We start from the raw sequence: 17,121 nt of genomic DNA on the forward strand, positions 1-17,121 counted from the left end.
CCCTGAAATTTTCAGACAAATCAGGCAACCCGCTGTTGAGTTGTTGCCCCTGAATTGGTAATTCTAAGAAAATTGCAGTTTTTGGTTATTATCTTTAATATTATTATAGATAGATATAAAATGTAAACAGCAATAATGTACAGCAAAGTAAGATCTACACATAAGTCAACATGACCAAAATGGTCAATTGATCCGTTAAGGAGTTATTGCTCTTTATAGTCAATTTTTAACAATTTTTGGTAAATTTTTGTAATCTTTTACAAAAATCTTCTTATCTGAAACTACTGAGACAAATTTAACCAAACTTGGCCACAATCATCATTAGGCTATCTAGTTTAAAAAATGTGTCCGATGACCCCGCCTACCAACCAACATGGCTGACATGGCTAAAAATAGAACATAGGGGTAAAATGCAAGTTTTGTCTATTATTTTTGAGCCGTTATAAATAGAGAAAATCTGAATGGAGCAAAAATGTTCAGCATAATGAGCTCTACTAATTGTCCATGTATGTCAAAACTGTAAGACAAATTTGTATAGGAGTTATTGCCCATATATGACCATTTTTTTTCATTTTTGCCTATTATCATGAAAACTATGATATTTAGAGAGAAACAATTTTTAATTGTGATATCCATCATCATGATCATGTATGAAGATTATTTTTTTTGATAATTTTTATACTTATTGATTTAAGGAAAAGAAACAAATACAAAAAAATACTAAGAAAAAAAACCCAAAAAACAAAAACGAACGTCTAACGAAGTGTGATTGGTAAATTAATTAATATTTTATACCAAAATGATAAATAATAAGATTGTGAGGTATCTGCTATATGCACCCAACTACTGTAATAATGCAGATCCATCTATGATGTATAGGCCACGGTAGTAACAGGGTAAGCGTCTCCTACAATGTATGCTGCAACCGCAATGCGAGTTAACAGTCAGTCAAAATGTCAAAATCGGGAATCGGATCTTTCTTGCTAAATTTTAAAACATATATTTTACTTACAAATAATATAGGATAGAATAATCATAGCATTAAGCATTCTGTATGTGCCTGTTCCAAGTCAGGAGCCTGTAATTCAGTGGTTGTCGTTTGTTGCTGTGTTACATATTTGTTTCTTCGTTCATTAGTTTGTACATAAATTAGGCCGTTAGTTTTTTCGTTTGAATTATTTTACATTAGTCATTTCGAGGCCTTTTATAGCTGACTATGCTTTATGGGCTTTGGGCATTGTAGAAAGCCCTACGGTGACCTATAGTTATTAATTTCTGTGTCATTTGGTCTATTGTGAAGAGTTGTCTCATTGGCAATCATACCACATCTTTTTGTATTCAAAACCAAATTTTTATATCTATGGAATAATTTAGTAAAGGTTTAAGTAATTTGTGGTATCGAAATCCCTGACTTAATTATTTACTAGTAATACATAGATTACGTTCATGGAAATCCAAAACGTCACTACAGACACATGCATAACGAACAAGTTGTGATATATAAACACCATAAGATGTTGCCAAATGAACATCACCTTCCAAAAATGAAAATTAACAATAGGGAACGAAAAATCGTTCCTTTTGTCGTAAATTTAAGTGTAGAGTTTCCCGTGTAAAACTTAAATATCTAAATCCTGGAAAAGGACAGTTATCACCGTTTATATTTGATTCATTTAAAGTAAGTTCCGTTGATTAAATTTCGGCAGTATATTTAGAAAATTCCTGATAATTTAACGAAAAAAATATCATAAAAAAAACGGAATTTATCAATTAAATGCACGGGTCTTTACTGAGTTTAGTCATAAACTGTGATTCATAACAGGAAAAGAACAAGTCTTCTATTAAAGGGGTGCATTTTATGCCCATAGGAATACCTATAACCTGTCATAACAAAGATATTATTAAGGAGACAATTAACAGCTTAAATCATCTCATCACACCTCATCACATATTTATACAGAATTACTTCAGATATTTTGACAGAATTACATCAGATATTTATACAGAATTACATATTCTTATATGTGAATATAAGAATAAAAGAAGATAAACAATTATTGTAATAAATAAGAATGATATTGCAAATAAATAAGAAACTTATTCATCAAGCAATATTGCAGGTTTGTTTGGTTTAATAGTTTATGCTGTACACATCAATGGTTATGCTACAAAAGACAACCAGTTAATGATGTGGCTTAGTAGACGATCAAACTCTAGACCTACATATCTTAATATGTTAGATAACATGGTAAGTATAGATCAGAATATAAGTTTTTAAGCGATAAAAAAAATGTCACTAATGGAGATTGTAAAATTTGGGACCAAGGCTAAATATCTCAAAATATTAATTGCATAGCGTGATGAACGATATCTTTTAATCAGCTTTACTTTATATTACACAGACGTTGAGTAAAACAGATTTCTCTGTGTTTTTGACATTTTCATATCATTGTGCAGGTGGGCTGACGTCAGGACAGAGTGTCAGACAATGTGCTATTAAAGAATGTGCAGAAGAGGCATCAGTACCAAAAAAACTGACAGACAAACTAAAAGCAGTAGGATGTGTGAGGTAATCTTTTACTCTCTTAATTTTTTGTATCACTAAAAACAACGGAGATTGTTCATATATAGAAAGAGACCATACAGTATTTTTTGTTGATACAGAACGTTCATTATCTGAGGCCGCGTTCACAGAGGCATACACAAATTTGAAACAAGTTTAATTTTTTAAGATTAATTGTAAAGTATCAACAAGTTATTTAACAAAAGCTTAAGTATTTGAAGTACATGATTATCATATTTTCAGAAACTAAACATTTTCAAAACAACCAATAACCTTCCTTTAACAATGGACTGTAATTTTTGCCAGTTAATCAGTTTAAAAAAATGAAAATCATTCTGTAACTTGAAACCTAGCTTTTTTCGCTAATTGTTATTCCAGATGGACGACTTCAAACTAGAGTCTACGACAATCGTGCACATTTCAACTTTCCAATTGTTAACCTCCCATTTCGCAGCAGTAACATATAATCTGTACCATCGTCGGTAACCTTATAACCCTATGCTGTCAGATGTAGTTTTTTCTGTCGAAAAGATTTCATATTTTAAAACGCATATATAGTTGTAGTAGGTCATATGACAGAATAATGCATTATGTCGTTTTTACTATCAATATTTTGTCACATCAAATAAAGGGATATCAGTTGATAAGAAAAATGTACGCATAGAAATATTACGAAACCATGTCATTTATTTTAATACCTTGATGTGATTACAGCCATATATTTGAAGATAAACGAGGAGTTTTCCCGTGTGTGTGAGTATGTATTTGACCTACATCTACCATCAAATTTTCGGCCTGTAAATGCTGATGGTGAAATTGGCAGTTTCGAAATGATTGCTATTGAAAAGGTAGAGTCATAATCATATTGTAGAAATAATATAAAATTATTTCTGTTTAGGTGTTTCATATTAGCCTTAATTTTCCCATTATGAGTGTAATTTTAGATTATTCGAAACAATAAGTTGTATTTCCACTTAAATTACGTTAACAGTATTTGGAATAAATTTTCGCATTTTTTATGCCCCCGCTGCGGCGGAGGGGGCATTAAGTGATACCCTTGTCCGTCCGTGCGTACATTCCAAAATTGGTTTCCGTTCTCTAACTTTAGTTGGCCTAATGTTTTAAAACTTATAAACAATGCTTATTATAAGCCTGGTATGAAACGTAAGGGGAGTCTGATGTGGCCACATTTCAAATATAGTAAATTTCTAATTACGAAACGTGAAAGGTCAGTAAACGGGTAGCAAAAAAATATAACAAAAATACCGAACTTCAATGTAAATACAAAACCAAACGTTATCACCCAACTGTAAGGAGTGGAAAACAATTGACTTGATACATGCATTTCCGAAGAAAATGCTGGATTAAACCTGTTTTATAGTAAAGGTGCACAACATTTATGTTTATCAAATTGTAAATTGCACAGCTATAACAACATTAAGGTGTAGTTACTATAGTTTTCCCTTATTTCCTCAATCCTCTTTTTGAAAAGTTAAAATTACAATAAAAATTTCAATGTACAGTTAATAAAAAATCATGGATAAACCGTATGTTAGAAAATAGACGCTGTTTTAGCCTTAGTAATACACAGTATGACTTTCTTAACAAGGTTTTAAGTTTTTAATCATATGTGGTAATGTCCTAACTGTAAGAAAAAGTTGAAAGAAATTTTGGTTTTGACAGATAATGGATAACATTTTTTTAGAGGACTTCAGGCCTAGTTCAGCAATGATTGCATTGGATTTCTTAACACGACATGGATTTGTTTCACCAGAAAATGGTAAATATTCTTTCTTTCACTTCATTTGACCAAACCCATAAAGTAGTTATTTTATGAAAGAATACCACGTATAAAGAAGTGTGCATCATTTCAAAATTATAGGCCTCATACCTCTACAAAAGAATTAAGGACACATTATCCTAGTTTACTTTTTCTTGGGTAACTAATTACGTTTGATTGTTTCAGTGTGATTAATTCATTAGATACTTGATTTTGCAGTTTGCAAAATACAAATTTGGCGGCAGTTATTGGTTGAATTGTCGCAGGCAAACTATTGGATATAATCGGGAAAAATCGTACACTTGACACATATAGCAGTTCTCGTAACACGTTTATTGTTAAAATTGAGAATGGAAATGGGGAATATATCAAAGAGACAACAACCCGACCAAAGAGCAGACAACAGCCGAAAGCCACCAATGGGTCTTCAATGCAGCGGGAAAATCCCGCACCCAGAGGTGGTCCTCAGCTGGGCCCTAAATAAAATTGTGTGCTAGTTCAGTGAAAATGGACGTCACACTAATCTCCAAAACATATAAATGAACTAAAATTAAAAAAACATTCAAGACCAACAAAGGCCAGAGGCTCCTGACTTGGGACAGGCGCAAAAATGCGGCGGGGTTAAACATGTTTTGTGAGATCTCAACCCTCCCCCTATACCTCTAGTCAATGTAGAAAAAAGAAACACATAGCAATAAGCACAGTAAAACTCAGTTTAAAAGAGTCCGATGTCAGAATAGGTAACAAAAGAAACTAAGCAAAATGACAATGATACATAAATGAACAAAGGACTATCTAGCAGTTACTGACATGCCAGCTCCAAACCTCAATTAAACTGATTGAAAGATTAGGTCTTCATCATATGAAAATCAAGTATGTTGCCTTTTGTAAAAGGTAAAATAGCAAAAACTACAAGGAAAATTCAAAACGGAAAGTCCGTTATTAAATCGCAAAATCAAAAGCTCAAACACATAAAACGATTCTATACCTCTAACTTGTATGACAGTCGCATAGAATTCCATGATATTGACAACAATGTGTGAGCAAAACAAACAGACATAATTGGTTTAAATTTTTAAAAAAGGAGGTTCAGCAGTCAGTAAGCTTTATATTAGATTTTCCCCAAATACCAAAACAGTTTTTACAATATACCTACAGTCACTTTTAGGTAAATACTTTCGGTGTCAGTTAGACTCCATTCAAACATACCCCCTGCATGCATATGAAGATGCAGCTAGCTTTCCACCTCAGAACACTCAATTGACTTTCGATTCATGCTTCATTCACTTCGACTAACGTTATTTCAAATTAATTACCACGGTTTTTAAGGGGCATTAGTTACGAATAAGATGAAAAGTTAAAATACGATAATCAAGTTTCAAGTGATTAGACAAGCGGAATACAGAAATGATATTTCTGTATTAACAGTCAGTTTGGTTTGAAATAAGCTCCAAAGAAAAACCAACGCTGATGTACTATTGGCTTGCAAGTTAATAAGTTAACCACATTTGAATCCGTATTCATGCAACCTTTAATTTGACCATTGACTAGAGATGGGTTGTGCATGCGTTCAGCATGTGGTCAGGATGTTCATTCATCAAAAGAAATGAATGTCAACAATGAAAAGCTAAACAAGCGAGCCACCAGAAATAACCTTTAGTTGACTGAACCGGTTCACAAAACAAATCATACTTATAGTTGTAAAACTATGATTTACATATATTTTTTGATCTTTGACATGCAATCAAACACATCCAGAAAATCGTAATTATGCGATTGCACATGTGTGCCTGTCTGTTTACGTTTGATTTCATGTTTATATGGGGTTATATGACCAATGGCAGTCTTCGGAGGTCATCTCGATGAATAATAAGATGGTGTCTAGACTAAAATAAGCCCGAAATATTGATACATTACAACGAGTCTTTTGTTAACTGTATATTTTTTTTGTCATTTGGATATACGTTTAAGTATGTTATAAATCAAATACGAGAATATGTAAATCGGTGAACATGAATTTAACCATAATAATCAGTCTTGTAGGCATTATATACACGTATGACTATGTTTACCAACTGTTCATACCTTTTAATATTTTTCTCAATTTTGTAAGTTTAGTTTTTTTGTAGTTGATTTCATTCCAATGGTGGAATTTGACACATTGATTGCACAAATGTAGGTAATGACATTTTCTTTTTGAAGATTGTTTTATATATTACCATTCAGTAGTGTTCTTATGCTAATTTCTTTCATTTTTTGGGGAATAGAGTAAATAAGAAGTATACTATGCTATGGTTGAATTTGTTTTTGCGTGAACCCCCTTAGTGGTGGGTTCACGCCTATACATTGGTGAGTTTTAGTAACATCTATGGGCCATTCGGATATATCTGGAAACAAGAATCTCGGTACCTCTCGAAAATTTTCGATCATTTATACAAGTAGTTATCTATGTCTTTGATAGGTCCCTCTAAGGATAGGTTACCACGTGACATTGTATATTTCAACAATCAAAGTTCATTTGGAGATCGGATTGTCAAAAAATAAAGACTAGGTTGCAGTCAAAAAATCATTTATATGTTAGACCTATTTGCCTTTTGACAAAGCATATGTGTTTTTAATAATGCGAATGTTTATTAAATATCAAGTATAATGATAATGCCGTTATATATTCATGCTTTGAGATGATCCCTGTACGCGTTGTTTGTGTGTAGTGTTTAATACAGATTGTGACAATAAACCTGGTAATAGTTTATTAATATATATTGTCTCGGAATAAACTGATTATTACTGAACGTTTATCACGTGATATTTTGTATTTCAATCATAGCCTGGGATATTTGTCGGAAAGCATGAAGAAAATTAACAAAACTATATTTCTGTTATAAATATTTATCTTAGGTCGGAAACACAGCGTCGGAAAGCAGAAACTAACAAAACAAAAAAGATTTTTCTGTCAAAAATATTTAATTGCATACATAGATTCTACCAGACAAGTAGAATATTTTTTAAAATTATTAAGTTTAAACTGAGACTAAATTTATCCTTATAGAATATAATTAAAGATGGTATATATTCGTGTATTATGTCCCACAGGTTTGAACAGTGAATACATTTATGAAAATTGTATGCAACATATGAGCACCAATGAGTCGGGATGCGTACACATAAGTTAGTATCTAAATTTTAAACGGTAGTGAATGAAAAAATACTTGTATGGTTTCAATTCACAAAGATTTTAAATCCTTCTCACAAAAACGTAATTAATATTTTACAATAATCATAAAAAAAAATAATTACTTAGTCACCACGTTAATTATTTTATACTGTTTTAATATGGATTTATAAGTCTTTGCTTATATTTTGCAAAGCAATATATTCATATAATGGAAAGCTGGACTTTAAGAAGAGATTGATTTGATAAAAAAAATGTCCATCTGTAAATACTTACGTTTGTGTTTATTGATATTATATTCTAAATTTTCGGAAAAGATTCATTAACAGGAATGTATATATGTTAATTGTTAAATTTCAATAATTATTCTTTTTTTTAATAGTTCAACCATACAGCATCTAAATCTTTGCAATATAGTACGATTTTGAAAATTGTATTCATTGTGTTGACCAGCTATCCTACACGTCTTGGTTCATTTACATTATATATCACCCTGTTCACACGACACACTATCGGTTTGCGATTACACCTATTCTGAATTAAATGGCAATGAATCCGGAGTCAAAACACTTGAGGTAGGTATTTGACATCAGAATTGAACTATTAAACATTAGATTTGAGCCTAGATTAATATATGTGATGACGCAAATGCGTATTCTTATCCAGAGTATTAGTGCGTCTGCTTTCTATTTACTATTTCTTGCGCAAAAAAAAACATGCATGCATAAATATTAGTTTCACTCGCGAATGTGAATTTTCGCTTTTTTCCATCTAAATTCAGGACATGGCAGTAAGAGCTTGACATGTGACTTTCAAGCATGGTCATCATTTCTTAAGGTATTCTGACCTCTAGCTGTTTCTCTTTTCTTTTTCTTTTTTTTTGAGTAACTGTCCTATTATAAACTTTTACATTTTCGAAACGCTACGGATGTTCTACCCCAGGAATAGATTACCTTAGATGTATTCGGCAAACCCTTTGTTTCGAAATTTTGGATCCTCAATTCCTTTCAACTTCGAACTTTATTTGGCCTTTTTAACTTTTCTTATTCGAGCGTCACTGATGAGTCTTTCGTAGACTGAACTCGCGTCTTGTGTACAACATTTAAATCCTGGTATCTTTTTAGATCTACATATCTTTTTATATAAATTGGTTCTTTTGAGAGTATGTTGAGGTATTCATAAAACTTCTGAATATAAGATATTCTTCAAAACCAAATTTTCCTGTAGAATATTTGGATTGATTCAAGTGACTTCAGGAAATTCTTAAAATTTGAGATGTTTTATGAGACCAAAATAATTGTCAGTATTGAAGAGGTCCCAAATGAAGCTGGTGTGTTACTCTCACGAAAAATTTACGAAACCTTCATATAAGTTGCATGCCACAGGGTTTCACTTCACATGGAAATTGGACTTAAAATTTATCTATACATCATCTACCATGAGTACAGGCAGCTTCAATAACGAGTATAAGAATAACTGAAGGCATCCAGGAAACAAAATATGAAGTTATGATAGATAAAATAAATGCATCGAGATTATAAAGCAAACCAAGGGCTTAAATTTATATTGCAATTGGTTTTTAGCAATTTGCATTAGACATCCAGTTTGCAGAAACTTGGATTTGCAATGGGAGTATGAAAAAATTATGTCCCAAGTAATAAAGAAAATAGCCAAGCCTTAAAATGTAAATTCAAATAATAGCTGTATATATACACTTTTCTATTCACAACTATCCAACATTGCTTTCAATTGACTTGTGCAAGAATCTAAACACAATAACTTATGTTCAACAAAGGTGTTTTAACATCATCATATTATCTTATTCTATTCACGGTCAATTATTTCAAATCATAAGCAAACACAAATTCAGCAACATTTTTTTGGTGACCAGTCAGCGGTCTCGGGTTCACGTGTTGCTTTTCTTTTTTTAAAAAAGAAAGCAACTTGTTCTTTTCTTTTAACAATTTCCAAACACTTATGGCTAAATAATTCAAGAATAAATCTTTGATATAGCACATTTAATTTTTGTTCCTATCCCATAACTTTTGCTTATCATATTTCTGTATAATGTACAAAATCATACCTTAAGTGCTTTTTGATGAACCGTGTTCAAGGTACCATTTTGGTAGGTTGCGCCTGCATTATGCTGCGCACAGTTTCACTCAATGATATATACAATTTCTGTACAAATTCGGCCGTAAAGGTACATATCTAAAGTGAAAGTTTTTAGTTATAAAAAAATTATCTTACGTTTTACATTTTTTTTCAGAGAAGAATTATGCATACTTAGTAGAAATGATGCATATACCGCTACAAAGTTACTTCTCTTATACAACTCAATTGTTGAGAAAATAGGAATTACAGCAATATTGAAGACATGAATAGTAGTCTAGATAAATATGCTGTGTTTCAGGTAAAAAACTGAAAATTAACTTTCAGATTAAGTTTTATTTTATTATCTAACGCATTTTATTTGATTCATAATGAAATATTATTAATCATTAGCGTTTTGAATAATTAGATACTAAAGTCACAGTAAAACAGAATAATGAACATATCAGTGATTTTTAATGTCATCGCAGAAGTGCTGACTACTGGGCTGCTGATACCCTAGCCCAACGAAACGTTTCCCGGCAGTTGCATCGACCCAGAGGTTGTAAAAACTTATCAGCAGTACTCGAACCATTACAGTTGGAAGGTCAAATCATGAAAGAAGTTGAAGCATAAAAAATATACCAGTTTTAGAATTGCTTTTATATTTTACTTCTTATCAACCATCTCTTGGAAGTTAACACAAAATATTCAAAGTTTATTACTTACTATTATATGGAATTATAATCAAATAAAAACAAATAATTGAATTATAAAAATTTCTGTGTGTCATCTAATCACTGTTCTTTCAAACAATTTTAATGAGCCCTAGCAGTATGAGCAGATATGAGTTCAAATGGATTAAACCCTAAAGATTCATGCACAGAATCCTTAACAGCAAACAGAAGCAAACAAATACCTTCATCCCAATTTTTTTATAACTCAAAACACATAAATTGTATTCGTCAGTGTCGAATGGAACCTCTCTGATGCATCTTGAGATTATTGATGCTATGCACTCGACTTTTACTGATTTATGCATAACTAATACATAACTAATAGTAAATAAAACGATCTCTACATAAAATATTAACCTTGATCATACTGAATTGACTACGGGAGTCCTATTGAAGTGAAAAATGTTACAAATGATACAAATACTAGCAGCTCTTATATTCCCTGGAGGCACACATAGTATAAACTCATTGCCAGATTGTTTGTATTGTAATGGTCCTACACAGGTTAAACATACTCAAAATTTCTTTTCTATATTTGTTCTTGTCAACTATCTGATGTATTTTTTCCATTCCTTGTCAGCAGGGACGTCATGGGGTTTCCATTTTCCCAACAGAATTCCTGACCTCAATCTCAATCACTGTTTAAACACTATTATAAATTGAAGACACCTCAGACAGTGACGAAACGCCCTTAAAAGAAGACTGAGAACCAACAGTATCCCTAAAGATCTTTTACTATTTGAAGATTAGAATTATCACCTGTAATTAAATGACACAAAACCTTCAGCAACAAAGGGTTCATAATCCTTCAAAATACAGAGAATTTAACGTTATCCTCTTGAACAAGGCCTATTGAATCTTGTTTTTTTGTAGCTGAATTAACAGGTTGAGTGAAAGGGATAGTACTCATTTCTTTTCAATTCTCTGGGGGTCCAACATTTACACAATAACTTCAAACAGGTCCATTCATGGGTCAAATGACTTTTTCTGATTATTAAAATTTTGGATTCCAGATTTTTCTTTATATTCAAATCTTTTCTGATCGCCTGAAACGTAAATATTGATATTATAAATTTTAAATTCATAAGAAAAATTTTCTTTTTCAGAAAATGTGTTGTAGTAGAAAAATGAATGACAAACCGATATGAAGAATTTTCAGCTCATCGTCGTCTCATTTTTAAAACCAAACATCCTCATTTATTCAGAGCTAGGCATTACAGATGATACAACAGGCACCACAACAATTATTAGACTTTAGTTTGAAAGCTTATTAAGTGATTTTCAAAAAAAAAATTTTATTCATGGAATGACAGATTGGTCTAATTCATTTCATTTATTTCATATAATTCTTCATCAAAATAATTATACATATACACACATTGTTTACATAATAATTTATTTCTACATAGACTAGGTGATCAATCCACAAAAGACACTAAAGTCATAACAACAAGTCCTAGTATAGTGATTCCTTATTATTTAGACTCACTGTGTTTAGACTCGTTTGAAAATACAGTAGAGGTGGACATCTGGCTATCAATTATAGACAAGCGCCTTTACGTATGACACTATTTTAATCCCCCCAAAAATGTACAATACAAAATCATTTGGAAACCATTTTATTTCCTCATAACAGTTTAGGCACCAAAATGTAAACTTTTAATAAAGGACACTGAAAAACTACATGATACACTTTATTTATTAATCTTGCTGTAACATCTCGATTGTACAATTTTTGGCCGCTTTGTATACAAGTATGTACAGTTTGGAACTAAATAGCCTTCCAATTTCATTTGCGAATGTCATACACAGTATGTTATTCAAAGGTTATCTTGTATTTACTGTCTTTCATTTCTTCTTTAAACTGAGCATCAAATTTTTCATTTTGTGCGACCGTAAAATGGTTTTTCCAATCTCCTATTTCACCTGAAAAATAGTTCAACATTATTTTTACTTTTTTCCTCATTTTGACTATTTCACGTATGTTAACATACGTTGCTTCAACATAGCACACTTTTGTTTAATGTCCTCGATTTTCATAGTCATGTTACGTTAAACAACTCTCTGAATTTGGCCCAAACAAATACAGGAGTTGTACACTTTTTGGTTAAAAAACTTGCATTTTAGTACTAGTATTATACCATTCCCGATTAAAATTTGTCAAAAGTCTGATCAAGATCCTGTAAATCGTGGCTGGAAATTCAAACTTTAATCAAAATTTGTAAAAATATTTATTGAATCACGACAACAATCAGATATTGTTCAGGAAGCGTCCACATTCAGCCGTTTCCAACCGAATTTGTCCCAATTATCCCGTTCTCAATCCGATTCTTATCCGATTTGTATCTTTCGCATGGTACAGAACGACTGAATTTGTCACGATAGCGTCCCGATTCTACCGAATGTGATCCGACAGAGGTCAGAAATTGACCAGACAGTGAACCGACGCTGACGGAAGATATTCGTTAGTAAACTGTCGCCATATTCGGGATGATCAGGTACTGTCGGAACGCAATCCTATGACAGTTTGCTGTACCGCATTGCACACGACTTTGTCTGGACTCAGTCGTTTTATGTTCTGTAAATGGCGGGACCCTAACGTGGGTATCATTGCCGAATTTCTTATTAAAAACGGGACTATTTCGGAACTGTTTCAGCAAGGACAGTTCGCATTCGGCAAGATCTGGATGCAATCTAGACTCAATCGGCAAAAAAACAGCAATGACAAATTTCTCCAGATCATGCACGTTCCAGAGGACAACGTCCAGAAAACACAGAACATTGTTACGATTTTAATCCGATACATCAGAATCTGGCACGACACAGTCACGATTGTAATCCGACTAGACAAAATCGGCTGAGTTTCCCGGAATGTTACGGGACGCACCTAACTGTCGGGTTGTTTGGTTGACCTCTACGGTCGACCTCTCTGGACCATTCCCGATCCGTAGGAATCAGTTACGAACGTATACGACTTCGTTAAGACAATGTTAGGACATTTCAGATCAATGAGGATAGTAATCCGACTTTTTAACTTTTCGTGTCTTAGCGCTGTCTGATCTCAAACGGGAGCCATAATCGGCATTGTATGAACGCCGCATTACATACACAAACACGTAAATCGGACAAATTATATAAATACCTTTTCGAAATATAAATCCTTTGCCATCTACAATCTGGGTGAAATCAAATTTGTTTTTCTGCATATTCTCAAATGATGTTTTTTTAGCAATCTTTTCTAAGGTGTCATCTGAACATGCTATACCAAGAAAATCTGCAAGTTTCTTTATCTCTCTAACAGGTTCCTGGAGTAAATCAGTGTAAGTAATAAAACTAAAGTAATGCATAATGAAGTTGGATGCACTAAATATATATTTGTCCGTATGTAACAAAACTGAATAAATGAATGAATACCTAATCAACGAAAACATATTTATAACATGAAAAATGATAAGCAACATTAAGTAACAATATGTCATCTGATTGACCATGCAGATGTCATGCAATTACACAATTGCTTTTTAAGTAAAACAGACTTTGATTTGAATAAATAATATAATTTAGTATTGCTTGGTCGACAACTATAAACTTTTGGCAAAAATAAGGCCTTATTGATCTATAGGTTATATTTTTCTTTATAAAAGGTTAACATTAAGGGTTTAAATTATGAAACAACTGATGTCAGTTACTCTTAACTTTGTTGTATTAAATATATGATTTTTTTAAAAATATTTATACGATGACATAACTATCAAAATGAACTTCTCAAAAGAACGGTTGTTTCATTTTGTCATTGATAAATGTTCCAAATTCAATGCAAACTGAAACCAGTTCCTGTCAAATCCTCATATTTGTCTAAAGTTGAATAGATGCATTTTGAAGAAAGCTTCAGGATTTAGCAATGAAGCCTAATTCCAAGCATTCATGTTTACTTCATTTTGAATTTATGAAAGATCGTGAACAAATATAAAAGAAGTCTATGAAATAGAAATGTGGACAACATTGGTGTAATGGTAAAATTTAAGTTTTACAGGTGAGAATAAAGTTTGTGAAATGTTTTGGAAATTAGATAAATCTTCGGCTATATATTTTACAAGAATACCATCGCTTTTGGACTGAACTCGACAAAGTGTCTATTATCGTGCTCTTCAATTCGGTTGTTTTCTTTGCATCTGAATTATCGTGTTAATTATAAACTGTTTTGTACTGTGTTACTAAGTACTTACTTACTTACTGCCCGATATGCCATTGACATGTAGGGCCGCAACAATGAATATCAATGTACTAGTATAACCAAATGGTCAACTATGATCAGAGTTTTTTGTGATATATTTGACTGCTATATGTCTGGTATTCACACAGAAAAATATTTCCAAAGAAATAACTATTCCCACCAATTTTCTCTTAAAAAAGGACAGAAAAAACTAAGGTGACATTCAAAACTCCCAAGTTGATGAGAAACTGACAACGCCATGATAAAAAACAAGTACTCAAGACACTACATAGAAAACACGAACCCCACTAAACACCGGGTACCCCGAAAGGGTTAGCAGATCGTGCTCCACATCTAGATGCTAGTAAGGACTTACAGTTGAAGTTTCAGTCAGTTTTATATACGTTTAGGTTTTATACAAATTTATTTATACTTTATTTATTTCCCACTATCAACAAAAGTGTTCAAAATATTTTTATGAAGATAACTAACTACCTGTTTCATATCTTCATAACAACAGGTAAAAATCATCCCAGGAAAGTCTCTCGCTGCTCGTTCTATTTCTAACTCATAGTTATACCATGTTCCATAAGGCACTATGGAATATAACAATAAACATTTTGTAATTAAATACATCAAAATATCTCCACCTTATCTTCAAAGTATTAACACTTCTGAAGGAAATCAACAAACTGGTGATATATTTACAGTGAATCGTCAGACTATAAGAATTATAATAACTCCTGTGGACTCTCTAAGTACATGCGTATGAACAAAGAGATCCTCGAAGTATAATAATCGTTTCATTAATTGTTGGTAACTTCATTGTTTTATGAACCACTGTATGTGTTGTATTGCTAAACAGAAATAATAGAATTAATACAATTTATGAACTCCTATATGATGTTTATTATTATTTCCTTCACCAGAGGCCCACATAAGTAACGACGGGTATATCCTGACAAAAAAAACCCCGGAACGTTACACTGGTGTCAGAAGTGGGATTCAAAAATTTTTAATTATTAAAAAAAAAAATTATCTGGTGAAGTTTGAAAAATAAATCATTTTAAAATGGATGATTCTTTGCAGTCTGATATAATTCAATTTAATCCAACTGATAGATCATCAATTGCTAGTGATGATACAGTGGTTAATAATACACATGAAATGAGAACAAGTTCGCAGAATTCTTATGAATCTATTCAAGCAGCCCTTCAATCTAATAGTTCACCAGCTATTTCTCAGTCAGTAGGAGAAATACTTGAATCACTCACAAATCAAATAAGGGACACATTTCATATGGTGACACACGAAAATGCAGCAAATCTTTCTATGATGGAAGAAAGATTTCAAAATCAAATCACACATTTGAAAATTCATTTGGAGGAACAAATACTCAGTTCTGTATCAAATTTAAGAGAACAAATATTTAATTTAAGAGAAGAATTTAATAAACAAAAGGTTAAATCTGATCAAATTCAATCTGAAAATTCAGAAATTATTGTTCCAGAAGGTGAAATCATAAAAACACATGCAGTACAAGAACCTAAACCGCTCCAAAATACAACATGTATACCTCCAAATTCTAAAACAAGCAGCTATCAAAATTACAATAATAGTCAAAATACCAGGGGTATACAATCTGATCCAAGTTAGTATGCTGGTGTTACACAAAAACACAAAGTTAATATGAAACCTGAACCCTATGATGGTACTGATGATATATAAGAATATCTCAGTCAATTTCAAATTTTAGCTGAAGTTAATGGTTGGGACTATAATACAATGTCACTCTGTTTGGCTAGCAGTTTGAAAGGTGGCGCTAGAGCCATTTTAAATGAATTAAACGAGTTTAAAAGGCGAAATTTTGATAGCCTAGTTGATGCCCTTCATAGTAGATTTGGTTCAGTTCATAGGTCTGAGATATTCCGAGCTCAGCTACAGACTAGAGTGAGAAAAGATAATGAATCTCTATCTGCCCTCAGTCAAGATATTAAAAAAATGACTCGCTGTGCTTATCCTGGTGCCCCTTCCTCTGTAACAGATATATTGACTTTGGGCCAATTTATAGATGCATTACATGACCCTGAAATGCGTCTCAGAATACGAGAAGCAAGGCCTAAAAATATCAATGAAGCTGAAATTTTAGCAATTAGATTTGATACTTTTAACCAAGCAGATAGAATAAGGTATCATAGCTTAACTAACGAAATCGTTGGGATGTCTGTTGGGATAAAGAATAAATGCTTTCGCTGTGGTGAAAAAGGACATGTCAGAAAAGCTTGTCCTATATAATAGAGAATCACTTCATTAATATTGGTTTCGTATAATTTTGTTTTAATGTTTGTGTTTTACATTTTTTGTATATTTATTCCTGAATGTAATGCAGAAATATGCTGAAAAGTAGAAACAAAAGCTTGTTTAGTTGTTGTTGTCTTCCTGTCGTTGATATAATGCTGTCGAAGTAGAATTTGCAAGAAATAGTGGTGATCCGAACTTACCACTATACACTGACCACAAAAATAACACACGCAGAAATTGTAAATGTCTCTGTAACTGCCCGAT

General features: G+C 32.2%; 2 protein-coding genes and 1 pseudogene across 2 annotated transcripts in view; 1 reads left to right on the forward strand and 2 right to left on the reverse strand.

Annotated features, from left to right (window-relative positions):
- LOC127704174 (sulfotransferase 1B1-like) overlaps nt 1-17,121 on the reverse strand; it is a 91,528-nt pseudogene that overhangs the window by 30,263 nt on the left and 44,144 nt on the right.
- On the forward strand, nt 800-9,922 carry LOC127706636 (uncharacterized). Its single transcript, XM_052211291.1, is given in 7 exon segments — nt 800-822; nt 2,110-2,248; nt 2,451-2,569; nt 3,278-3,311; nt 3,313-3,411; nt 4,247-4,343; nt 9,785-9,922. Coding segments are annotated over 7 exon segments (597 nt in total). The 3' UTR covers nt 9,871-9,922.
- LOC127704173 (sulfotransferase 1B1-like) overlaps nt 12,022-17,121 on the reverse strand; it is a 34,363-nt gene continuing 29,263 nt past the window's right edge. Inside the window, exons 4-6 of the mRNA XM_052208065.1 lie at nt 15,052-15,152; nt 13,486-13,648; nt 12,022-12,269 (exon numbers count right to left, since the gene is read on the reverse strand). Coding sequence (XP_052064025.1) covers nt 12,160-12,269; nt 13,486-13,648; nt 15,052-15,152 — 374 coding nt within the window. The 3' untranslated portion in view covers nt 12,022-12,159. The remainder of the gene's footprint in view (nt 12,270-13,485; nt 13,649-15,051; nt 15,153-17,121) is intronic.

This window comes from Mytilus californianus, unplaced genomic scaffold (assembly GCF_021869535.1).
Source record: "Mytilus californianus isolate M0D057914Y unplaced genomic scaffold, xbMytCali1.0.p SCAF_6, whole genome shotgun sequence".
Classification (NCBI taxonomy): Eukaryota; Metazoa; Mollusca; class Bivalvia; order Mytilida; family Mytilidae; genus Mytilus; species Mytilus californianus.